Source organism: Centruroides vittatus, unplaced genomic scaffold (genome assembly GCF_030686945.1).
Source record: "Centruroides vittatus isolate TY-2023 unplaced genomic scaffold, ASM3068694v2 contig_301, whole genome shotgun sequence".
NCBI classification, from domain to species: domain Eukaryota; kingdom Metazoa; phylum Arthropoda; class Arachnida; order Scorpiones; family Buthidae; genus Centruroides; species Centruroides vittatus.
Window position 1 is genome coordinate 3,570,401 of NW_027121927.1, and position 26,772 is coordinate 3,597,172.

The following is a 26,772-nucleotide window of genomic DNA, read 5'->3' on the forward strand; positions in this document are numbered from 1 at the left end:
CCGTTAAGCTCTGAATTTACTGAAATAGAAACTGTAAACAGATCTTATGGCGTATAGACAGACAAACACACCATCAGATTTCAATTAAATATAAGTTTTTAAAAAAGTCTCCATTATTTATAATTAAAACCAACTAACTTTCCTGTACATTGTTTACTTTTACCGTTCAAAAATTTTAATTAAATTACACAAGTTATAATGAATTATTTTCTAAAAATAAATCTGTAAAATTCATTTTTACATCATCATATTACTAATCTTGCTTCATTGAAATTCTAAGTGTTTTTAGAATTTAAAAACAGAATCTATGCTCACAAATGACAATCTCTAAGCATTAATTATTTGTATAAAGGAATAACTATTTTGCACAAATAATTAAATTTACTACTTACAGATAGACAAACGGACAGACGAACTAATTACAAAAGTTCTAGATCGTATTTCCTTCTAAAAATAAATGGAATTTTGCTTGTTTTCAGCGTTTTATTAGCACAGATATGAGTGTAATTCGATATAAAAAACGACAATTTAAAAAAAAAATCAATTCTCTCTAACGCTTTTGTTTTAACTTGTTGGACAGACAAACAGATTGACATAAGCTAAAGCTGAAAATTATTATTATTATCTAACGTTTTAATGAACAATAATTTACTTTGTGTAAAAATTTTCTTTCAAAATTAAACAAAAGTTAGAAAAATTGTTGGACGTAAATATTCTTTTTAATTATTTTTCTAAAAGAAAAAAACAAAATATATTTGAAAAATTATTAAAAGTAAACATAATAATTTTTTGAAGATAAAGAAAAGTGTAATTTAATTAAATAATATTCAAAGTATCCTTAAACTTTACAAGATCAAAAAATTAAATAAATTAAGATTAAAATATCATATTAATTAACAGTTCAAAACAACGAATTAAATTAATTTTTATTAAAAACGCTAATAAAGTAACTGTTTTAACAAACATCTTGTGAATAGACAAAACGACAGGAGAATTAGTTACAAAATTTCATCTTTATAACTCATACTCACTCTAAAAACTACAGAAATTTGGCAGTTTTTGATATTAATTCAATGAAAATAAGTGTAAAAAACACCATAATTTTAAAAAATTTCAATTCTATAACTTACATTTTCAGTTTTAACTAAACGTTGAGAACAGACAAACAGACCGACAAAAACTTCCTGAAAATTTCTTATTAGCCTAATTAAAAATACATTTATTTTAAGCTATTTTGTAAAAAAAAAAAAAAAAAAAAAAAAAAAAAAAAAAAAAAAAAAAATAGAAACAAAATTTAATTTTTAAATTATATTTTATTAACTAAAATTATTGACAAGTCTTATTTTTCCTATTATAAAAGGAGAATCAATCCAGTATCACTCTTTAAAGCTTAAAAAATAATTTTAAAAAATTTAATTTAAAAATTTTTAGAGCATAAATATCCAAAAATAAATTTAGAAACTCGAACTAACTTTCTTGTTAAACTTATTAAACATAAAATTTCATTTAGTTGTCCACTAAACGCAATAAACATTCTTCCATAACATTGCATGGTCATTGTTAACTTTATAGCTCATTCTATTACAAATTTTCATATTAGCTTTAACAATAATTTAACAATAATACATTGTCACGTGGCACTTAAAATATTCGAAAATTTCAACAGAGGAAGCGAGAGTTTAATTAGGATGGAAAACACGTCAGATATTCATACAACGCGCTTGTTAATAAACACGAAACTTTTACTCAGAAATACAAAATAATACATCAAATAAATGTCAAAATTTAATAAATAAACCTATAAATTATATATTTTAAAAAATAAAAAATAAAATGATTTTAAACTACTTACAGCATTTTTCCCCCTCACTTCGATTGTCAGGTATACAAAACTTCTAAAAAAATCAGCCACGTGACTCGTCTAGTGTTTGTTTATACATAAAATATTGCATTTTACGTTTAATTTAATTCAAAAAACGTCACGCTTATAAGTCATTGAGTTAATCGAAAAACATCGTTCTTGCAAGCTATTGGTTTAATTCAAGAAAACGTCATCCCTATAATCCATTGAGGCCAATGAATATAAAGTTCATTTTTTAAACTGGCTTAGTGTTTGCTTATACACAAAATATTGCCTTTTATGTTCAATTTAATTCCGCGAACGTCATTCCTGTAAGCCATTTTCAATCAAGCGTGCTATTCTTTTACAAAGCACATGATAAGGCTACATACATTCATTTCGTATAGTCAATTGCATTGATCGATTTTTGTTTGTTTGCAGCGACCTTTATTTGCCAGGTCAATGTGGATCCCACTATCTATCCTTCTATTCAATTACGTAACAAGAATATAATCTTTCCACCTACACTTGCACCAATTCTCTCTACTTTAATCAGCTGTACGGTTATTGTTACGTATATACTAAGACGTGGAAGAAAGGAGAGTAAATCTTGTAAATCCTCACCCTCGGTTAAGCCGTTTGTAAGCGTTAAAGGCGTACAGGATGTGACTTACTAACAGAATGTCAAGTACAGAGTGTATACCCTACAGCGAAGTACGGGGTGGACCTTCTATTTCAGTTATCTACCTTCTAACATGGCTTAATGATCGATATAGGATACCATAGAGTAATATTTCCCAACCTTGTTTATTTGACGATCATCTTTCTTTAATTAGTGATGTATTCCAGAATTCGCGAACTACCAGTTGGTAAATAAAGACATCCCAACCAAGATGTACCAACTTTGCTTATTTGGCGACTATTTTGTTTTAAGTAATCATATAATCGGGGCGTTCGCGAACTACTAGTTGATACGTATTGGTTTTCCAACCTTGTTTATTTTATGATCGCATTACCTTAAGTAGTAATATGTTTGGGTGATTCGCGAACTACTGGCTGATAAGTTAAGGTGAAATTCGTAAATATATTTTTTTATATACCACTAAAAATTAATTTTATAGAATTTTTGATATTATTAATAGATATTAATAAAAATGGCATTCAAAAAAGCTAAACTCAAATAAATTTCGCACTTATTTTATTATTATTAAATCTTTTGCAAAATAGCTTTAATATAGTACTTTTTAATTAAATATTTATGAAAATAATTAAAGATTTTGCGCCTTTACACAGTAACGTGTAAAAGGTAACTAACGCCATCTATCGCCAAAAATATTAACATTTTGCAGTATTAAGAAGTTTAATTAATTATATCAAATTTAATATATATTTTAATATTACAAGAAACTATTTTGATAATTTTTTTAATAAAAATTTAATTCCATTCATTTTCATAATTACCCATTCATTCATATTACCAGTAATTTTTAATCAAAAATCTAAAAACACACACAAAAACAAAATAGATAGGGGGACTCTAAATTCGGTTAACCGAAGCATTATTTTAAGGGCATTTAAAAGCGGTTTTAACCAGCTTCGCTGTTTTTTTTAATTACCTGTCGGGAATTCATTAATTTGTTGAACATTTAAAAGAGATATCACATTGCATTATAATATATCATAGACGATTATAATAACTTATGCCACATCGTCACACGAGGATTAGAAATAACAGAAAATCGTTAAATTCCATATTTTACATTGATTTATATTAAAAAATAACATATTTATGTACTATAAAGTTGTTAAATGTGCTCAACAGCACATTAAAAACAGAAAATCTTCAACAGAAAAAATATGCAATGAGCTTCCCTTCAGAGTGACGTTCGAGTATTTTTGAATGTTTTGGCACTTAAAAAGCTTTTTTAGAAGAATTTTGAATGCTACAACACATTGCATACCTCATAACAATCAAATTAACGTGTTAAAATTCTGTAATTCTGTAATCTGTAATATATACATTTATATTATACAAACAACCACGATGAAGCACGTCGCATGTTACGAATCTTACGCGAGACATTACGAAATTTTTTCTAAATATAGTAAATATAAAATAATTAATTAATTATTAAGATTGATTATTGCTCGATAATTACCGATGATTATCATTAAATAAAAAGATTTCTTTACGAGACCATGTAGCTAAAATATGTTTATGTAGCAAGATAATGTAATCTCATTATGGTTTATGCGATTTGTTTCGGATCAAAACAGATCAATAACAACTAAGGTTTCTAGATAAGATTCTGGTATTTTCATATAATTGTAATTATTAAAGCTGTATATAAGCTTATAATCTATAAAATAAAATCATAAAAATGCATATTTTATATTCTTACAACGCGATAAAAACTAATAAAAGTAGAAATTTTAAAACTATCAAAAATTTTTAAGAACTGCAACTTACTTGATGCATTTTACGATTGTAAACATGGTAACGTCTAGATTATTCTACGCTAAACTTATACAAACATTTATATACTTTAATACTTCATAATTATTATAGTTACCAACTTATCATTGCTACAACATGTGCATATACATCTCCTGTTCGACGAAGCAAGACTTACAAATAATTAGTCTCTGGCGGTTCTTGCAAAATTTATGTAATCTTTTAGATTTTGTGTATTTTGGACGGACAGACAAACAGAAAGAATAATAAAACAACTATTTTAATAAAGTAACTAACTATAAAACTTATAACTTTAAAAAAAAATAATAATAAGTAAATTACATCTAAAGATTACTTCGCGAATAGATTTCTTTTAGATTTTATAACGGATTTATTCAAAAAATATATATATATATAATTGGCACGTGAAATCTTAATTAGGCTAAATTCATTGAAAACGGAATAATTAATTGAAAAATATTAAATTTTAATTAATTTATATTTGCTTCAATTCGTGCCTACGAACGTGATAATAATTCGATTTTCACGCGCAAAATCATTATTAGTGCCAAATTTGTCAATTACACAATTAGAGCCAGGTGCTATACTTGACTGTACGTTATAATTATCGTTGTAAATTCTAATAAATTTGAATCTTAAATGAATCCCATTTTTCCGAGTGTATGCACTTTGTTAATCGGTAGCATCAAAAGAGAAAAGTTGCTATATTACAGTCTTAAAAAAGTTTATTTTCTCTAAAAATTATTCTCTAATCAAGTATTTGCGTCTAAAAATTCCATTCTAAGCATATAATAATATCTGAGAATCATTCTTTCAGTATACAATTAAATGAAAAAATCATCTAGACTTTTAAGCAAAACTACATCTAAAGATTCTAATTTTAAGCATATAATTTCATCTAAAAATCCTGATTAATTTTACATTTAAATGTTAAAAAATATATATACTCCGATGATTAAAAAGTCTTGTAACAAATAAGATTTCCAGAAATATAAAATTGATTTTTTTATAAAAATTACTTTTCTAATGTTTTCATATTTTTTTCTGTTCTTTTTTAGGATCAGAAGTTTGCTATTAATTAAATTCTAATTATCCGACAAAGTCATATTTATTGATAAAATATGCTTTAGTTAGGATAATTAGCTGACACTTCTCCAATTTATCAAATTGCTTATTATTCAACTAACTTAAAAACTTCAAAAATATTTTAATAACTTTTACAGAATTTTTTACAAATTTTATGAAATTTTTGTCATTTTTTAAAGATTATTTATTAACTTTTAATAAAAATAATCATTAAAAACCATATAAATTCATGGCATTTAAAGGTATAATTAAGATTTTAAAAATAATTTCCACGTGTTTCATATAAATTTTATAATTTTTTTAGAATTATTCAAAATTATTATTTAAAAAAATATTTAACAATTTATCAATATTTTGATAGAGAATATTCACTATTTTTCCAGAAAAGTAATTTTTTTTTTTTGGTAAATATGAAATATAATTAAGCTAAATATTAACTAAAATTACTTAAGTTATTAATTAATTAATGTTTAATTAAATTAATCATGTGATTAATTAAACTACATTAATAAGTATTTCATAATTAATTTAGAGTATTTATTTTATAAATTTTTTAAAAATTATAAAATAATTCCAAAATATTACAAATCATTTCAATATTTTTAATATTAATTTCTAAAAATATTTATATAGAATAAATATGCAAAAGTATCCTATTTGTAATCTTATTTTATGGGTTTTGTTGGTGTAAAGACTAAGAAAAAGTAAAAAAAAAAAAGGATTAATTAAAGAGAAATCTTTTAAAAAATGAATGATTATTAGTAAATAAATGAAGTTTATGAGAAAATGTATTTAAAAAATAATCCAATTTTATCTCAAAAGATTGGAATAAAGAAGAAAAAAGAAAATATTGAGTATAGTAATTAGTGTTCATGATTGTTATTGCTTGCTAATGATGACAATAATGACCCATGTTTGTCATTAGGACATGAAGATAAACATTATTAAATGTTTTTTCCTTTTTTTTTTAAGATAAATTCTATTCAAAAATATTCCATTCAACAACCAAAACAAGTCATAAATTATAACTCAAGGCTTTAATTCTAGAATTCTAGATAATTTATCATATAAAAGTCATATATACTTCGTATATATATATAAATATTATAAACTTAGTAATTATCTTAATAATTCTTTATAATAATTAATATTTATCTCTTGAATTTGTAATGAAAACATTAAGCACAAGTACAATAAATTCTCATTATCTGTACAATGATCAATGATACTTATATAAGCTTGTTAATTATATGAATAATTAAGTGATTTATGATTTTATTTATGTAAATAAATCTTTATAAACATTATGTTAATTGTTTCTTAACATATATATATATATTATATACAGTATATGTATATATAATTTATTTATTCATTCCTTTTAATATTAAAAACTGCAAAATATAAGTTTATTAATTCTGAAGAGAATTACTAAATTTTATTTATTTTTATTGTAATAAATTAAACAATTTAATTTGTTTTGTGCTTTATCGATAAGAGATGGAGCCACTTTCTTGCATATTCAAGCTGTTGTTTATCTATTTATTTTATTTTTTTTCAGCTGCGTATATTTCTTTAGCACTTCACATATTAATACTACTTTAAAATGAATACTTATAAAGTCATATTTTTTTTTTTTTAACTTATGTACAGTGTATACAGAATTTAATATATTGTTCATATAATTAAAAATCAATTCAAAATGTAAAAGTAGATCTATTAATTGTAAATAAAATTAATAAATTGTACTTAAAAAAGGAAAAAAAAACAAAATAAACGAATAATTTTTATTTATAATAGAATTATTCATATCATTTATTGTTTGCTTTTTCGATAACAGATGGAGCCTCTTTGTCACCTATTCTTGTTACGTATTTAAATATCCTTTTTCTTAGTTGTTTATGTATTTAATATTTTATAAATTTAATGACACGATAAAATAAATATTTGTGTTAAAAGACGGGAAGTAGGAAAATGTAAAAGAGTGATCATTTACATTTAGGTCAGTATGAATATTATTATACTTATCTCGATTTAATTACATAAATTTTCCTGATTTGTAACTAAATACTAATATTAAAATAAAAATAAAAATGCATAATAATAAATTAAAGTAAAAAGCATGATTAACCAACCAAAAATATATTTTAATTAATAATAATTCAAGTAATTTTGATTCATAAATGTTAAATAGAACGTTTCCATCTTTTATTTATTTCTTTATAAATTTTTTTTTAAATAAACAAATAATAACTTAAAAATTAATTATTTTTAAAGTATTAAAGATGTAATATTAATAAACTTAAGCGTATTTATATCGTTTTTAATAATTATATCTAAACTTTTTGAATTGCAAATGAAATTTTCTACTTTAATTTAAAGGTATTTAGTATCTTAAATTAATTATCGATTCGATAAATGTTTGTAAAGCAGATGGCAAACGACAATAAAATTAATAAATAAAAGAAATATTAAGTGACGTGTCACCTTGACATTCATCTTTACCTTGCTAGACACGCCTACGTCACAAAGGTCGTGACCTGTTTTTTATTTTTTAAATTGGTCTTTCTGGATAAAATAATATTCAAATTACTTAATGTTATATATTATTTGTTAATATAAATTATAAATAAATTTTTTACATTAAAACTTTAAACAGTTCACTACTTTTATGAAAAAAAAATTGTTTTTTATTCACAAATTTTAATTAAAATATGAATTTAGTTAATATTTTTACGTTTTCTTAGTAAAATAAGTATTTTATAAGAAAAAAATTCAATAAAACTCTCCAAATTCTTCATATTATATAGAAATTAATATAAATTTTTTTTCTTTGCAATTTAAAAATAACCTCTTTAATGATTAAAATTCCTTATTTATATATAAATATAGTTATTATAAATTATTATATATGCTTATTAGTGGTTAAAATCATGGTAATTTTAAGATATTTTTAGCTTTTGTTTTTTAAATTTTATTTTATTTTCTGGGTCTTCCTTATGCCAACGAACTGGATATGGATAAAAGTCAAGAATATTTTGCCCTTATTAAAAACCTTAACTTCCAAATTAGGCAAGTTATCCCCAAGATATATTCATCCCACATAAAAGTATAACATTAGTTGTTATGACGAATACTGATTAATAACGACCTACATTCTTTGAACTAGTTTTACGTCCAATGGGGCATTTTAAATTTTCGAAATAATTTTTAAATCGATTAATTAACCCCACAAATCGATAAAATACTTTATTAGTATCGTTAATTATAATTTAATTACTATTAAAAAATATATATAAGTTTAATTTCAAGCGAATTTTTCGGACATTTTATGACATAAATCGGCATAACCGGTTCGGGACACGTGACCGAGTCAACATCGGCGGGAAGTCACCATGGTAACAGGAAGAGCAACAATGGATGGTCAGTAAATCGAACAACGGTTACGATGAATATACTGTATTTAATAATAACTTACCATTTATTTGAAAGGTAAATCTTTGAATATTTTATATATTTTTTTTCTCGTTTGAATTTATCGAAAAAAATAGAAGTAATTTTTTTTTTAAATTACGTAAAAATAATCATTTTCTATAATGCACTAGAGGGCGTGGTTATTGGACAACGTGGATGCATGCTTATTGTTTGTTTGAATTCAGTTGTGTGTTAGATGACACGAGGTAAATATTGGATTTAATTATTGAGATGTGGAAGGTATACAAATTGGTAACAGATTATATTGTCAAGGTGTGACGTGTAAGTGGACAAACGTCTTCTATATCGAAGGGCATAAGAAGCAGATGGTGTTTAATGGACCAGATGGTTTTGTGAATCGACGTCTGTTTTAGGTGATTGAACTGATTATTTTAAAGGCAACGACCTTAGTTTTCAAATCTGATTCTTTCCTGTTTTATGTATGTATGTGTCTGTGCCAAAATCATAGAAAATGCTGCTCATAACCGTTGTTACGCTACGGTTTATAACAGTAAACACCTTACAACAACATTCTCAAGGCTCAGAAAAATACTCAGATCGCTTTTCGTTAATGTATAAATGCAATAATTAAGTAATATAAGTATACCAAATCAATTGATGATGATAATGTAAACAGAAATTATTTACTTTTAACTTTTTAGAATTTAAAATTTATTTTATTATTATGATTATTATTTAATTGGATTTTCATATTTTAAACTAAATTATCTTTCTTTCTAAGTATCTAATACAAAAAGCAAAAATTTATTTAATTGATATGATTTACAAGTTATGCTGTTTGGAAAAACCTTCATTTCTATCTTGTAATAAAATTTAATTGAAAAATGTATTTATATGATAAAAATGTATGTTGTATTTTGAATATTTCAATAATCTAAATTATATTTTTTTTATTTAGTTATCTTCCTGATTTTATCAATGAATATATATATATATATATTTTTTTTTGTATTTTGGAAAAGTAGGTCAAGTACTTCTGTGCTATTTAAATTGAATTTCATTTCATTATCAACTTAATGAAAAAAAAAATCATAAATTTATAAATATTTTTAGATTCAGAATAGAATTGCATTTAATATATTTTTTCCTTTCTTCTTTTTTTAAATATAATAAATATAATTAATTTAATAAGTTTTCTATATCACTATTACCCTCAAATTATTATTATTATTATTATAAGTTAACTAACAACAATTAAAAATTTAGTTATAATTATAATATATTTTAATTAAAATAGTATGATTTAAACATTTGATATTGCTTTCATAAAGGGACAGATTTGTTATAGGGTTGATACAAAATAATTTAGTAGAAAAATTTATAAAAGTTACAAAAATAAATAACAATTACATTTTTATCAAATCTTATCCTAGGCAAAAAGAAAGGAGGAAGGAATCTAATTATTAAACCTAAAAATGATTAGTTTAGATCTTCACTGGTTATTCAAATCTTTTCATTGCTTCAGCTAAGAAAATAAATAGTTTTATTACATAGTTTATATTTTTTATAGCTAAATATTCAAACAGATGTTTTTCTAATAAAAATCCTTCCATAAAAAATAAGATCCTTAGTTAATCTTAATTCTTGATATTCTTTACATTCATGACAATATGTGGAATATAGATATACAATCACCACAATACTACTGGTGTAAGAATTCAATAAAATAAATACATAATTACCGAAAAACCAGCAAAAATTCACTTGAAAACGAATGTTTTCTACCGTCTTCAACGGTCATCATCAGGTTTGATTCAAAAAATTCGAAAAATGCATATAGAATACATGAATATAGATATATGAACATTGGAAAATTTACATCTGCCTATCAGCAGTATAATTTTATCATTCGTATTAAAATAATAGGTATGAAGTCTATTACATAAAGATTTTTTTTATTATTTGAAGAGAAGTTTAGTACACATAATTGGTTTTACTTGAATATTTTAATAAATAGTTGTACCAATGATGATATTTAGACTCCAGTAAAGCTTTCTCCATCTAGTAATATTTTTCTCAGCAATTGATGACTTTGATAGTAATATAAAACTATACTTTTTTTCCTCTGAATCAGACCAGAAAAATGCTGGATTCGAATTGCATTTAATATTTAATAAATTTATATTTAAAAAATATTAAAAATTTCATGTTATGAAACTTAAGAAAATTTTATTTAGATATTAAAATTGCATTATTGCAACTTTGTTTAGTTTTAAATATAGTAATATTTGCTTCTTTTAGATAATTACTTAGTGTTTTAAGAAGGACTTTTATGCAAGAAAATATTTTAAATTAAAGTTTAGTTTTCAATAAAATTAATTTTAATTTTAAATTAATAAAAATTGCATTTACCAAGATTCTTTATTGTTGAATTGTTTCATTTTGGAATTGAATTTCTACTTAATATGTTGTTTTCTCTTTCTGATTCTGTTTCTATGGAAACAAACTAATTTGTTTATTATAGTCATGTATTGATGTTACATGCAGTTGTATCTAACAATTGAAAAAATTAATTATTTTATCCACTAACTAATGGTATTAATGCATGATTTTGACTAAATTAATAATAATGAAGATTTTAAAATGAGAATTAAATTTATATCTTTGAATTATTGAATTGTTAAAGAAGCAATTAAAGAAATATATTTTAATTTCAGATTTTAAAAGATGTCGGAATGTGGGGAAGTCTGGCAATATTTCCAGTCTGTGCAATCTTGCTATGTCTTTTAAGTCTCTTACTTCAAATAATTATATTACCTTCTTCTCATTGGGGAGAATATTCAGCTAGAAAAGATCGAGGTAAGAAATTTCTATCATGATTCTAATATTTAGTAAGAATATATCAAATTTTTAGTAGTTTGTATGGTAAGTATATAATAACATATTTGTAATGAGAAAAATGATGTACTAATTTCATTAATTTGTTACTATAAACAGCACTGTTTCTATGCTGATATTATGACGATTATGAGTCTCTTTTGAAATTGAATTATTTGTCTTTTGTTCTCCAATGTAAAACAAACAGTTTTATGAAAATAAATTTGAGTATATGTATGGTCTAAAATTTGATTGCTGTTATGGACTTTCAACTTTAGGAAATTATTCTTAAGTTACACACTTGTTAAGGAAATTCCTCAGGTGTAAATCTGATTCAAATTGCTTCTGTCAGAAAAAAATTTCTTACAAATTCCATTGCTTTTAGGCTTTATCATCATTAACAGTCAATAAATGAACTTGTTTACTGCTGTTGACTCCTGAATATCTGGTCTTATCAAATTTTGGTATTTAAAGGTAACAAAAACCTTAAGTGCATATTCAAAGTCATATCCTGCATAAATATATTGGATGTTGTCTTGTATGCACTTACACTTACATACAATCTGATGCCTGAATATGCAACATAAGCATATTCATTTGCTATTGGACACCAAAACTTCAGTAGTATTGAAAGTAGTTAAGACTAGGACTTCTGGCAATGTCCAAAAGCTTTAAAATATTTTTTTTTCCTTCTAAGAAAAACAATTTGAATTAGATTCTTAATTGACAAATAAATACTGCAGTTATTTACAGTTATCTCACAATTATGGTAAAAGTAAAAATAATCAACATACTTTATTTTATGAATTTTTATAATATCTATCAATTTAATAATTATTCAGTTATATTTAAATAAAATTATTTGTAATTTATATTATTAAAATTATCATCAAAATAGATCATACAGTAAAATCTTGATTTAATGTACAAAATTTCGGATCCATATATCATATATAAAAATTAACACCCCGTTAATTTTAAAATGCTTTTTATATGTAATTAAATTAACAGGTTATTATATTTTACAAATCCAAGAGTCACTGCTCATAAAGTGTATTCTCTAAAAAATATTTATTTTTTTATTTTGATTTAGATTGTATGCTTGTTTAATACAGTCTCAGAAATACAGTGAGTACATAAGCAATATATATATACACTAGTAGCCCGGGAGGTTTCTAGTAGGCATTTTAGCAGCAGCGGTGTCATTCCATGGTATAAATAATAAATTCATATTACAAATAATAATAATAATAATAATAATAATATACTGAATTTCTCATGGCGTACCCTTCTAAAATGCAGTCAAAAATGCAAAAAACCGCATCTAAAATAGTACAGAAGCCAAGTTCTTCAGGGTAATCCTTAATTCTTAAAATTCCCCCCACGGTCTCCCCATGGGGGAAATTTTAAAAAATCCCTTCTTAATGTGCATTCTCACGACCAACCCTACTAAAACACAGTCAAAAATACAAAAAACTGAATTTATTGTTAATTTAAATAATAGCTAGGGGTGTCCCTAGTGGCCGTTTTCAGTATACTGTGACAGAGACTGCTCAGTTTCTCAGTTTTATATAGTAGATATATAGAAAATTTTTCTGTGAAATTAAAATATTGATTGTGTAGTTAAAATTATGCATATCTACATAGATAAAAACAGGTAAGAGAACTAATTTGTCAATTTTTTAATACATGCATTTGGAAAACCTACTTAATTACACAATGGACTTTTTTGCTTTAACAGAAACCTCTTGCTTGAATTAATCCATTAAATTAAGGTTTTACTGTATTGTACAACCAAGTTTTACATGAATACATTAAGATAAAATAGCTTAGCATCTTATTCTATACTCTTTAAATTATAATCTGTTAAAATGTGCTTATGATTTAGAATAGTTTGAATTTATCATTAACAAATTTTTATATTAAATAGTGATATTCTACTTTCCATTACCATGTGTAGAAAGAAAAATCAGAAAAAGTACACTAACAATTTAGATTTTTCGGGGTTTATATAGATTACCACCTATGGAATCGCAGGACTTTGAGTATATATCTGAACTCAAGACACTGAGATGAGTTCAACAATACCCTACTTTTGGATTGGAGACGAAAAATAAGAAAGTTATCATACTTTTTCCCGGCAATCGCACGATGATTGGGAGTTGCATCGCTCTCTCTGCTAAGCCTATTACTTGCTTAAAACTGTCTACCTCATTACCATGTCTACCTCAAAACCATTGATCACTGGACCTACAGTGAATTACAAGATTGGATACATCAGGATTTGCCTGGAGTGTAAGTATAAGTTTAAGCCTATGGGGAGCTGCAGCGTCTCCTCGGTGGTCGGCACCTGTGGTGCTCGCCCACCTTGTCGTCGCTGCTTCGGCCGCGCTGTTGTGCGGCCTCGGAATACACAAGAAACATCACCTAGGTTATGAACAGTGAAGGGTGAACAGCAAAGGGTGAATCACTAACTCTGCTATTTTTTTACAGTGGATTCAATATTCGAAAATGTAAGTCCTCAAAATCTTGGATTAAGTTTCCAGCTATTGCGATTGGGAGTCGCGTTGCTTGCCGCAGAACTACCATGAATCAATAATTAGTGGCGTTAAACATTCGGCGGCCTGCCGGTGTCTCCCCTCCGGGATGTCCATCAGGAGCACGAACAGTCAAATGCCACCTAGTGGAAAACTAAAATGGTGTAGAATGCATTGCGAAAGGCAAGAAATTGTAAATATGATAACTTTCTTATTTTTCGTCTCTGGTCCAAAAGTAGGGTACCGTTGAACTTGTTTCAGTCCCGAGTTCAAATATATACTCAAAGTCCCAAAATTCCATAGGTGGTAATCTATAGTACAGCCAATTTTTCTTCAATACTTTTGAAACATTTCTAATGAGAATTATGACCTATATTGGTATCTGGATTACAAAATAGAAAGTTTAAAAATTATAGAACTAACAGAGCAATTTATACCCAACAAATAATAATAAATTCTAATTATTACATATAAGCAATTTGTTTCAAGATTATAATTAAAATTTTTAAAAAATTCTGAAACATTTTATAAGTTTAATGTATTAAATGGAAATTGTTTTTGACAATATTAAACATATAAATTATTTATACAAATTAGCCAAATGGTTACACAGTAAGATATTCACCTAGCACTATGAGAAGTGTGAGTTTGAATCCAGTCTGGATAGTTAGTTTCGATTTACTAGCAATGTATTATGAATATATTAAGTGTTTGTATGATACAGATTTATTCATTGAGCAAATTCATATCACTCGATGATGTTACACGTGTAACTTAAGACAGTACTCTGAAAGTTTTTTGATTTTTAAATGGAAAATTCAAGCCAAGCATTGTTCTCCATCCTTTACTTATAGTAATTGATGTCATTGTCCACTTTAAATGGAGAAAATTGAATCAAATTATAGAGCTCATAGTAGCATGGTATCTTGCATTAACAAATTCAATTCAATCAGTAAATTTACAATATTTCTTAATAATAGACATAATTATAACTGTAAATAAATTTATTATTGTATTCTTATTTTATGCAATTAATTATATTCTTTTAATGCCAGATTGTCTTCTAATAGATAAGTTATATACTTTTTCAATATTATTAAATACAATCTAGAATTAGAAAATTTTTTAGCAGTTGTGAACTATAAAATATAATTTATTGAATAAAATTTATTAATAATCTTCACTAATTTATTTTTTAAATTTAATTTTAGGAAATCAAGAAGAAGTCGGTCATTATGGTCTCTGGAATCTCTGTTTTCGAAAAGGTCAGCGCATAATCATAGATTGTGATCAGTTAGACACGTTTTTTCGAAGACCTCCACACATTGAAGCTGCTGGATACATAGCAATTATACACATATTATTACTGCTGACATTTCTTCCTTTTGCAGTCATTCGTATAATTCAAATTATCAAGAAAACTTCAAAGTTTGTCATTCGTCCAAATCGCCTATGCATTATTAAAGTAACACTATCTTTTATAATAGGTAAGTATTTATAAAATAACAAAAAATCTACATTTTAGGAAAAATATAGTATTAGATATAATTTTTTTAAACCTCTTACATGCTCATCTTCATGAACTTGAAAATGAAAATCATAAAAGCATCCAAAAATAAATGTGATAAATATAATTTTTTCTTTAAAGCAGTTTATAAATTCTATTTTTATTAGAAAAGAAAACAATTTTTAGGATTTATGGAAGTTAATACTTTCAGATTATTATTTAATATCTGTATTTTTATAAAAACATAAATAAAAGTATGCTTGGAACATAAACAATAATTATATTGTTAAATTAAGTCCAATTCAAACTGTTTTTCTTGGAAAAAACTTTTTAGAAACTTCAAGCATATTCAAGCTTTATGTCCACCATTAACAAGAAAAAATAGAGAGATATAGAATGTATTATCTATCATGGTCTCTATTTTCCTCCTTTTGACTTCTAATGAAATATGTTAAGACGAGAAAATACTTGAGTTTGTTAAAAGTTTTCACTCCAAAAAAACCATTTGAATTGGATTTATGCTTGTTAAACAAATGTGATTATCAAATTAACTTATTTTCAAAAACAAAATATTTTAAATTTATCATAAACATAATCAATATTAAATATTTCAAGTAAAATTTTTATTGAGAATGAATTACAATTAAGAAAGAAACAAGACAATACATTAATTAATTAATGCTTCTAATCTTTTAAATATTATTTTAATCTATTATGATGATAATCTATTAATAGGATTTATTATATTGATTTAATTTGTCAATTTTATCTGCAAGTTTAATCAGTATAATAAATCTTCTTCAATTATCCAATAGACTAAAATTAACAAAATAAAAAAATTAATACATTGCTTATGTCAAAATTTTTAATTTTAAAAAAATAAACCATGTTTTGGATTATAAAAAAATTCATCTTTAAGATACAATGTACAAAATTACATAAAGATAAATATAGTATGCAGATTAATCTAAAAAGGGCTCTTTTAATATGGATTTTTGGAAAATTAAAACTAATGATGCGTTGTTTTTCTTACTTCTAAATAATTAAAAATCATATAAAGATTCTAAAATGTTTTATAAAATAATTTCTAATTTTTACTGTAATAAGTTTATATTTATATTAGTTAAACTCCTCTACATTTTCTTACAATCAAGTTAGTTATCTTTGGAGAAATGTAATTGGAACATAACTTTAAAAAATTGATGATAACAGATTTAGGAAAATAATTTTGTTTATATTAATATACTTTTAAAAAAATGTATTATTATATTGATTTAAAAGAAATTTATGATGTTTACTAAAAGTTCAGATGACCTACAATTTAGCAGATTTATAGGTAAGAGTGTTTGTAATTGTCAATTATCTGTAATTTTTAAGCAATGTAAATAATAAGTACAAAAGTCATTAGAAAAACCAATAAACTGTATAATATAACCAATATAAACAATAAAATTATTTTGTGTACATGACTCAAAACATAATGAATGTTAAAATAACCTAACCAAGACTGAACTAATGCTTGTCAAAAGCTAATAATGTGTTTTGGGTATCATTAATTTTTGGTCCATTGTTTCTGAAATCTTTTAAATTGTAATCTGTTGACTTGAGAACTAAATCATAATACATATTTATTTAAAAAAATAGTAAACTATTTTCATTAGCCTGTTATAAGGTGATGCATTGTTTTTTTTTATTCCTGTTTTACCAAAATATAAATGTATCTTAATCTTCCTATGGGCAGATCTTTGCTAAGACTTTAAGAAATTTAGATATGTTTTCTCTTCCCAAGTGAAGTTTTATAATCATGCTTTTACTTAAACACAAAATTTTTCTTATATATATTATGTATCACCTACAATAATTTAACTTACATTATGATTGATTAATTGTACAGTACATGCATAATTTTGCATTCACAAATTTCATTCATATTTAATTCAACAGAGTAACATTTTCAAATGTTCTTTGCCTTAAAGGGATTCTTAATTAATACTGTAAAATGTTTAGTGCATCAAAGGGTTAAAAAACAATAGTTAATTACGTTCATTTAATTAATGTTGATTTGCTAATGATTACTTTACATATTAGTAAAGCCATTGTTTTATGATATTATTTGGGAATTTTTAATCTGTAAGAACATATAGCAGCAATATTATAATTATATACATAGTAATTTATAATATGAGATAATTTATATAATTTATAATATTTTTCAAATATATAATTACTTCTTCAGATTATTTTATATTTTGTTTTTGATTTTGAATAAATTTCATTAATTAAAAGTAATTTAAGTACATAAATAATATTTAGAATAATTTATAAACTTTCTTCAAGATTAATTTATGTCATTGATATCTTTAGTGGATTGCAAATTATTACAAAATAATTTTAATAAGTATTCATGAAGCAATGAAAAAATTATATACTATAAAAATTCTATTGAAATATTTTTCAATTTTAAATCACAATATAAATATACAGAAGCATTTTTTTCAATTTAGTATGGAATTTACTTTTTATTATAGGAAAATATCTTAATCTTTATTTGTATTTTGTCTCTAAATCATAATTCTGTAATCTTCAATCATAAAATTTAATCACATTCAAATCTAAAACTTAGCATATCATAAATATTTATAAATCTTCCTCAATGAATTCATGTTTTACTCAATTAAACAACTAATATTGTGTTAAATATATTAATATAAAGAGAAGGATAAAAATAACTATTTAAGAAGTTTGTAAAGACTGCTTTCAGTAACAAAATTTATTTACCTAATATTTTTTTAATGCTGTTTCTTCACCTGTATCATTGCTGTATCATTGAAGATAAGTGAAACAGCATAATGTTTTCAGGCAGTATATGTTGAAATACACTGTCTGAAAACATTAGGTAAATAAATCTCTGTTTTTTTTAAAAAGAACTTTTTATGGAATTTCTTAAATGCGTTAAATTTTTTCACAGTTAATGAATAAATTCATTAAAATCTCACCAAATTCAAAATATAAATTTATATTGTATTGTTTTTAATTTTCAGTTTAGTGAAATTTTAATGAATTTATTTATTTATATTATTGTAAATAAAAATGAAGCTAGTAATATTTTGTTAAGTGTCAGCCAAAGATTTTTTTTGCCATAGATTTTTTTTGATTTATTAATATTTATACTAAATGATGTTCCATGCTTAGAAATATATTCACTTAGTTATATTTTATTTTTATAAACTTGTGCTACTAGTATTTTTATAACTAGCATTAAATACAAATGTATGAAAGTACTAGTAGCACAGTTTTCCTATACATAACAAAAACTATGTTCTACTAGTACCCCTTTTTCATAACTATATGAATTGAAAGTATACCAGTAGCAGCACACTGTTTTTATACACATTTGTTCTTTGTGTACAGATAAAATGTAGCAGTTCACTTTTATTCTAAATGAAAAAAAAATCCTTTCTGTGTTTGAATGTTGATTACAAATACCAAAGAAACTGCTTTTATATTCTAAAAAGTAGAATTCATTTTTTTCTGGTCATTATCTAAAACAAAAGCAAAATTTCAACAAAAAATGTGGGAAGGGAAACTTAAAAACTTGATAACAAATTTACAATAGCCTAGTTATTTTTGTTCCTAAGTTTTTGCAAATTTGTCAAGTTAGTTTTTACATCAGCAATTTTAGTCTCTTTTTTTTTTTTAAATTAAAAATTACAGTGTTAAAATGTACAGGTTGTCTGCATTTATAAATTAAAAAGAAGAAAATTTTTAGCAAATCAGTAAATGGTTTGTTAATTATCATATTTTTAGTAGTCAAAAGTATATTAACTTTCATTTGAACTTGTGTTGTTTCATAACAAATTATATAGGACAAAACACAGTTTAATGATATTCTCACAACATAAATTCATTGAGATGAATTTTTTTGTAAATGTAACAAAAACAGATCTCTCTGCTTTATCATCAGCTCTTTTTCAGTTGATACTTAATACAATTTATTTTCAATGTATATATAGTTCATTACTGTGAAAGTCCAAAAAGTAGATGCAATTTATAATTAAGTTTCATAGATTTTTTTTAAATCTACAAAGTGTTATCAGCTGAAACAGTGGGTAGTTTTGCAGAATTTTATCTTCTCTTTGTAAAGGTGTGATTTAATTTGAAATTCGCAAAAACTAAACAGTATGGTCTCTTAATTGGCACCAATTACCGTATTTTACGGACTATAAGACGCACCTTAATTTTTAAGCAATTTTTTAAAAAAATACCTATAGGAGGCTACGGACTATAAGACGCTCCTGAATTTTGGAGGCAATTTTTTGAAGAAAAAAGTGCGTCTTATAGTCCATAAAATACGGTAATACTCATAAATGGATCTCGTAAATATTAAACTGAGAATTTTGGTATCCATGAATTACTAAATTTACAATCTTTTGCATTGCAAACAACATTGTTACCACTAAATCACTTGACTCTCAAGCTTTTGAACTAAAACTTGACATAGACCTCATTACTACAGTACATGTAATTCTTATTGTTTGAGGTACTTCAATTTGGAACCAATTTCAGAAGTAAACAAATCATGGCACTAAATTGAGGTTTGACTGTATTTAATTTGATGATTAGTAGGATATAGAAAATAAATAGTGAATGAATATTCAAATAAAAATTTGTCAGATGTTTTTTTTAATATCATATTATTTACATTAGTCATTTATTTTAAATTATCTGTAATGTATAAGATCTAGATGTAATACAAATGCTGTAACAAAGAATTGATAAAGTCAAAGAAGTATTTTGTTTCTTTTATAAAAATACATAATTAGGATTGGAAGTGGTATAGTTTTAAAGAAATTTATAACGTTTTATATGTTATCAAATAATTTACTTCAAACTAAATTTTCTTCCATAAGCTGGAATTTTTATAAATTATATATTTAAAAAAAAAACCTTTTCATAAGTTTTCAGCACTTCTTTAAAGTTCTAATGAATGTTTTTGGCTTGATATACAGGTCTTCTTCAGGTTAGAAGCCATTTCAATTAAAAGGAAAAAAAAAAGCTTTTAACCTGAAGAAGGCCTTTAAATCAAGCCAAAAATGTTTGTAAGAACTATAAAGAAGTGCTGGAAACATATGAAAAGGTGTGTTTTTTATATATAATAATTTACTTTATTTAACTTTTATGTCACATATAAATCATGATGTTTATGAAACATATTGCCTATCTAATCATACAACTGAGAGATATTTCTCATAAAAATTCACATAATCTGGCATTATAGTTTCTATTAGATGTATATCTGACAGTTTAATTCAGGTGGCAAAAAAATTTTTAGTGTTTTTAGTCATCATCTGACCATTTCATCTATCAAAGATTATGACTATTTTTAACTTACAGAATGTACTTTAAGCTGTAGATTGTCACACTAGGACCAAAAATGTTTCTGAGAATAAAATTGTTTGCTGCCTATATTAAGGTGCCAGACTATTCTTATTATCCACCGTCACTTAGCAATGTAATGTCAAGTAATGTAATAATTGCTGTTAATCAATATGCTGCTCAATATTAATGTTGGGCCATGTTTTAAGTCATCTGTAGAACCACTGATGTGTTTATAAAGACAAATTTTTTGTCTAGTTCCAATATGATAAAAAAGAGAGATCTCTAAATATTTTTGATATTTCAAATAGAAAAACATGTGCCATTGAGATAAATATAATTTTTTTCTTTTCTTTTCTTTTTGAGTCAAAATAGCAATGGTGAATGATGTCAAGCTGAAACATCCTGAAGTTTTGATTAAGAATTAAAAATCAGGCAAAATAATCATATTTGATTATCTAAACAACAGCACAGTGGCATGCCGTCCATACAAGCTGTGGAAGCACTACTTCCCTTGTATTTTCTAAAATATAAATACATATTATGTGATTATTTTTATATTTTAATGTACTTTGAATTACTTAAAATTAATATTTTATTATAACTGCATTATGTATCTTATTACAAATTTCTGTACTACATGTGAAAAAAAATGATAAGATTGCTATTGTATAATTGAATATAAATTCGTATATGCATATTCCCAACGGAAGTGCCATATTGTCAAATATGGGACCGCTTCCACGGCGAAAATATTTGGATGGTGTAAAGCAGCCAGATTACAGGCATTTGTGCATGTGCTTTACAGAGCCCCAACCTCATGCAGTTTAGCTCATGGATGCTACCCACCAAAATATCGTATAATGCTTCCAATAATTCTATCCTGGGCCAGCACAGCTTCTCTATCATCAAATGTCTCCGCATGCTACTGCAACAGCATATAAGTTTTTGTCTAGTATGTTTTATATGATAGAATTTATGCAAAAAGTAACAAGAAATATCACTCAAAAATAAATGTTTTCTTTAGAAGAGTTCTTAATTGAAATTTGAAAATGAGATTAAACAAATTTGTTTAATGCATAATATGGTTTGCTGTAGGAATTTGCATTAGAACAGTGGTTTCCAACTTGCATTTTGCAAAACCCAGGGTTCCACGAATAAAAAGTTTTGGGCTCTGCAATAAAATTAATTTTTGAGAATTAATTAATAGCATAAAATTAATATAAAAAATTAATTAAATAATGTTTAAAAAATTATTAATATTCAATAAGGGAAGGGGGATCATGCACAAACTCTGCACAGCTCATATTTGTGGAATATAAAATCTGTTTAGTCTAATGGTGAAAAAATTGAATTGTTTTTGATTCTTTCCCATGTATTTGTTTCTTTGTATTCAAATAGTAAAGTATTCGTTCCTGTTGGAGAAACTATAGCCTGAAGGGAGCAATACTTTTGTCATCATTTAGCAATTTACAAAAAATTCAAATGCATTTGATTATCCTAGTTGAGCTCCCACCACATCTGATGAAATCATTGCTAAAAGCTAAAATTAATCCTTCATGTTAATTACCAATTTAAATTAATAATAGTTGCTTTTCCATTATTAATCTATTTTTGTATGTTCAATAAATTATTTTTGATTTTTTGTTTTATTTTTAATCAGTAAAAATTGTTAGGTTTCAAAACTTTTCATTAAAGTGAAAAGGATTCTGTAATTAAAATAAGCTGAAATTGCTGCATTAGAAGTGCACTTCTAACAAAATTCTGAGAAGTAAAATTGTACAAATTGCTATTATTATTATTTTAAAGAGTTAGAATGATTTGAATAGTGTGATATTTCCTTACCTTTTCAAATGGTGTTGATTTTTTTCATTCTCATGACTCTGCTGAGGGGATTCCTTTTCATTTCATTTGTAAGTATGCAGCAAGTTCCTCCTTTTTTGGGCATAAATGGTATCATCATTTTTCATTTAGAAAGATTATTGCTCTAAAATATATCTTTACAGATGTCAAATTTTCTTTTGACATTTATTCACATCTGACTTTGGAGTTTGCTCAATCTTTTATGAATTGAAAACTAGGAGTATCCTAGGCAGTTTGCAGATAGCTGGAATGTGCTATTATTCATGCTATTATCTATTATTGGTCTGGATTATTGGCTGCATAGCCATTGGCTATCCAGCCAAGCCAAACACTAATCGCATGTGATATATGCATGTGTGATATACAAAGGTATATTACAAATACATTGGATCTATCTGTCTATTGTTTATATGTTAATAATGTAAATATTCGACCTTAATTGTTTTGTAGCCTATTACAAATATTGATTTTCCAATATTATGCTTAATATAATTATTACAGAAAATTTATAGAAACTTGACTAAAAATTATAGAACATCTGTGTATTATTATCATTAATGCATATAAAATATGAATGACTAACAGGAACGGGTAATGGAATAACAAAAAAATTTTTGAATTTCAAAGTTTTGATAAAGTATAAAATGCATTATTTTATACAATAGCATCTTCCAAATTGCATCACTTATACATGACAGTTATCTGCATTAAGTACATTCTAATGTAACTGAAACATGCTTAATGCAGAAAGTGGAATTTGAGATTTCCATATAACAACGCTTATTGATCCAAAACTGAAGTTATTAAGATTTTTGTCGGGCGTGCGGAATGACATGTGTTAGCCGTTTGATCAATAAGCTTTGGTTACGACATGCGGCACTATACATTGCATTCAAAATTACATAATGCAATTATTTATTATGGAGAAGGTCATATACTGATTTTTATCTACAGTTTTGATTTCCATTTAAGAAAAGAAAAAAACAAAATTAATTTTCCTTCTTTAGATTTACAAAACTCTCAATTTAATTGCTTATTTCAGGCTGTTTAACATCAATTAATTCTAAATTAATATCTAAAAAGACATATTTTTGACTTATTTTTTGTACTTATATTTTTTTAAATTTAACAAAGTTTTGACCATTAAAAAATTATATTCTTTATAATCTTTACCTACTTAACGAATAAATAGATTATTTTTAATTTATCAAAATGTGTATTTTTAGAAAATTGTTATATAAATTTATTTATAAAATAATGAAAGCAATTGAAATGCATAATAATAGCTTATGATGTTGGCCAAACAACATATAATTCATGTAGAAATGAATTTAGAATTACAGATGGCAACTCCACCCATCATTTGTCACTAAGCAACTATTGCCTTTGGTGTAGAGGTTCCGAAAAAGTCAAAATACATAAATATCATATATTTGACATCACTTTCAAGTGTTTTTTTTTTTTTTTCTTTTTAGTGATTTTTGCCATTTTAACTACTGTGTTAGCAAGCATTGGAGAGAATAGATTTGTAGATTATGTTGTGGATAAAGGTTGGGCATTTTGGGTTCAGGTAAGTTTTTAAATAATTTTAATAAAGTTTTGATTGTAGATTTGATAATGTATTTTAGATGGTTCTTAATGTATGAAAATGCCTTAAAATTTTAGTATGAATAATCAAACTGCCAGAAATTACTGTGAAAATTAGAGGGGAAAAAACCTTTATTTTTAGTAGTATTTTTAGACAATTTTAATAATATTTTGTGATAAATTTAGTAGTATTTCTAGACAGTTTCCATCGATATTTTTCAGATATTCATACTGGTGGTGGATATATTCCTAGGACTAGTATGCGCTCTGGAAAACATACAATATTGGCAGCAACAAACATTCGAAGCAGCTACAAGAGATCCAGAAGGTGAATTCAGTGAAACCTACGGTAATCCGACATTCGAATCCCCACGTTCTGTTAGAAAATACGGTTCCGAACTGAGCATAGCGTATACGGATGCCAGCGGGCATCCCTACCCTCCTAGGGAAATATCCCCTAAACATCAGCAGAGGAGTGTCGGGAGGGTGGACGTCTAAACGGTGCCAATTCTATCGATCGACAAATAACCGATGTTCGCACGAGAGAAGGTGGAGCGACTGTCATCACAATCGGAAACATGACCTACGAAAATCCTTCTTTCAAAGAAATTTCCCCCCACACTAGAAGGAAGTATCGCGTATGAACGTTGCTGCCATCGTATATAATGCGCACCAGTTGTCTTAGGTTGTTTTTTAACCGTTAATTCTCTTCTTTCTCTTGAAATATTTTGGGATTAAAAAATAATGTAAAATTCGTGTGTAAAAATCCGATTTTTTCTTTTTTTTTGTAAATCTATTTGCCAAAGAAACAAAGACGTTTATATATAGATTATATAAAAATCATTATATTAATAAATTTTTTTGAATATATACAAAACATTTGATAAAAAATCTCTTCAATGTCATGTTTACTAAAAAGAACACCCTATTTTGTAAAATAAAGTATATTTGTATATTTGCATAGTGAACTTATATCATTTTTTTGCGTATTTTCAAGCTAGAATCATTTTAAAAAACACACACAATTTAAATTCTTTATTATAGTTTAAGCATGTGAAAGTTAATCTGTAATAATATTTACATATAAAACTTAATGTTTGGTGTGTAAGTTATTATTATTATATTTTTTTAAATCTTTGCTCAAAAAAAATGTTAAAGAAAACCTCCTTTTTTGGTATTTTCTAAAAAATAACTTAGTAATTAATCTGCGTGTTTGACATTTTTATACTTAGTGCTACAGATGTAAAGAGGTGTTTTTGATGTAGTTATGAGGGCATTTTTTTGAATTTAACCTTTTACAAAAACATTTATATTACAGCCGTGAATATTAAAGGTATTATTTATGATGAGCAAATAAATGTTTTTAGGCGCTAACATCATTGTTTCGTGTAAATATTTTAAAGAAATATTTAAAAGTAAACAATTCACGAAAGAATTGACATTCGTAAGCTGAATACAATCATTAAATCATTCATTCTATTGTGAGATTTTTTTTTCTTACCTAGAGGACATCTGTTCAATAGCTTCTTCAACAAGGGGTGAAGAGTTTGACTTCAAAAAACCGGGGTTAGTTTTTTTTCCTTATTGAATGTAGTGGCACGTGTCCAGAGGAATCATAGCGTGCAGTTAATTGATATCCATTCAATAGTAAGATGATGCTAGAAAAATATCAGGACTAAGAAATGATAGACTGTTTCTTTGTCTCATCAGCATTCAAAAAACACCAAGATAACTGTTTTTTTAGAAAGATTTATTAGGTATAAACACGTTAGATGCCGCCTTTCTAATGAAATTCGACAGTGACAATTTCTTTGTTTCTGTTTAAAAGGGTGGAAACGTAAAAAGATACGCATCTTTAATTGCGAATTGAGTGGTTTTTTTTTAGATTTTAGAATGCTTAAATTCGCCAATTATAATTTAAAATTTCTTTCACGTTTCCAAAACATCTAACGGCCTTATTATTATTAAATGGGCCTCTTAAGTTAAAGTGGTTCATACGTAAATAATTTATAAATCATGTGAGTATGCGAGGGGGTTTTCTCTGAATTTAAATATAAATAAGTATTCCTGGTTTGACATTGCTGATGAATTTGGACCGCATGGGGTCAAACTTACAAAAATATCATTTGGATTTTGGTGACATCTCTACGTTCATGACAACTTAATGTATTGTCTACATTTACACAGT

General features: G+C 25.4%; 1 protein-coding gene across 8 annotated transcripts; it reads left to right on the top strand.

The window, feature by feature from the left end:
- Nucleotides 1-7,273: 7,273 nt before the first annotated feature.
- On the top strand, nt 7,274-25,524 carry LOC136972754 (uncharacterized). Of its 8 annotated transcripts, none has more exons than XM_067267374.1 (6): nt 7,274-7,404; nt 8,715-8,894; nt 11,555-11,696; nt 15,463-15,738; nt 24,473-24,567; nt 24,807-25,523. In XM_067267374.1, exons 3-6 carry the CDS (start codon nt 11,573-11,575, stop codon nt 25,080-25,082), a joined length of 771 nt encoding a protein of 256 aa, XP_067123475.1. In that variant the 5' UTR covers nt 7,274-7,404; nt 8,715-8,894; nt 11,555-11,572; the 3' UTR covers nt 25,083-25,523. The 8 variants fall into 8 exon arrangements, with proteins under 8 accessions (XP_067123475.1, XP_067123479.1, XP_067123480.1 ...); XM_067267379.1 differs by lacking the exon at nt 8,715-8,894 and adding an exon at nt 7,785-7,934 and having other exon boundaries at nt 7,292-7,404; XM_067267376.1 differs by lacking the exons at nt 7,274-7,404; nt 8,715-8,894 and adding exons at nt 8,994-9,082; nt 9,150-9,250.
- Nucleotides 25,525-26,772: the final 1,248 nt, after the last annotated feature.